The sequence below is a fragment of the Cyprinodon variegatus genome, unplaced genomic scaffold, assembly GCF_000732505.1.
Source record: "Cyprinodon variegatus isolate N-32 unplaced genomic scaffold, C_variegatus-1.0 Scaffold294, whole genome shotgun sequence".
Classification (NCBI taxonomy): Eukaryota; Metazoa; Chordata; class Actinopteri; order Cyprinodontiformes; family Cyprinodontidae; genus Cyprinodon; species Cyprinodon variegatus.
The window spans coordinates 919726-920842 of record NW_015150747.1 but is presented as its reverse complement, the minus strand read 5'-3'; the positions used below and the strand labels follow the sequence as shown (position 1 = coordinate 920842).

The 1117-nt window shown below is 54.3% G+C and overlaps 1 protein-coding gene across 1 annotated transcript in view; it reads right to left on the bottom strand.

The window, feature by feature from the left end:
• The window catches only part of st3gal2 (ST3 beta-galactoside alpha-2,3-sialyltransferase 2), a 26656-nt gene extending 25925 nt beyond the window's left edge, over window positions 1–731 (bottom strand). Inside the window, exons 1-2 of the mRNA XM_015383788.1 lie at window positions 666–731; window positions 402–622 (exon numbers count right to left, since the gene is read on the bottom strand). Coding sequence (XP_015239274.1) covers window positions 402–622; window positions 666–731 — 287 coding nt within the window. The remainder of the gene's footprint in view (window positions 1–401; window positions 623–665) is intronic.
• Window positions 732–1117: the final 386 nt, after the last annotated feature.

The window sequence follows — 1117 nt, the reverse complement described above, 5'->3', positions numbered from 1 at the left end:
TTTACTGTCCTAAAAATTGGATCCAATCTTTTTTGTTGTTGTTGTTATTGACACTGTTGTTACATCCCTAATAAAAGGGACGGATATCTCAGGGACAGAGCCGGTTAGTGAGGAGGATCAAGCTTCTGCAGAATTCATTATTCCCAGCATGAAAACTTTTACTGTTTATGCATTTAGCAGACGCTTTTACCCAAAGCGATTTACAAAGTAGAGACAATTTTACAGTTATCATCAATATGGCAATAAATTCTCTGGAGGAAAATCCCTAGTCAGAAGAAAACTTCAATTACTCAGAGAAGCTCTAAGTCACACATTCTTCTTTATTATTAGGTTGAACTTTCCTACTGGGCTTTCAGATGAAACTTCTGCATAAAGAAAAGCTGCAGTTACTCACCACCCACCAGTAGTAGACATCTGGGGGCAGCTGGATGTTGTCTCTGGTCCAGACTGGAGAAATATCCGGGTCATAGTTGTCATCGAACCAGTCAGAGACTCCGGGGTCTCCGACGCAGCGAGGGCAGGCACATGTTCTCTGCAGGGGCGCTTCTGGGGGGTGCAGCCGGTGGGCACCCACGTAGCTGGGCACCAGCTTCACCCGCCTGGACTCCTCCCACCCGGGCGCCTCCAGGTAGTTAAAGCCGACGCCCCCACGCAACGACACGGACAAGAAGAGCGAGGTGAGGAAGACGAGGGCCAGCGTTCCCAGGAGAAGCCAAAGTCTGCGGGAACATCTCACTTTTCCCCCTCTGTCCCCTGCGCCCCCCCCAACTATACCTCCCCCCGCCACCCCTCCGCTCATCCAGGGGCGGACGTCTGAGAGTCTGGGGGCTGCTCTGGGGGGCCCCCAGATCCAGGACCTCCAGCCAAAGCCTCTGTCGCGGTGGAGCGTGGAGGACGGGATGCGGCCCCCCCACGGCCATGCCCCCACCCCTGGGCCTGCCACCGTACCCGGTCCGACGGCTGAGGACGTTTGGAGACGGAGAGGAGCAGACGGGGGCCGAAGATGGATGGAGAGATGCTCCTTCCCACCCCCGCCTCGCTGAATCACACGCAGCTGAAACCCGACTGCATCCAAAGTCCTTCCATATGCTCTCCTCTGCGCTTTATTTCACTTTAA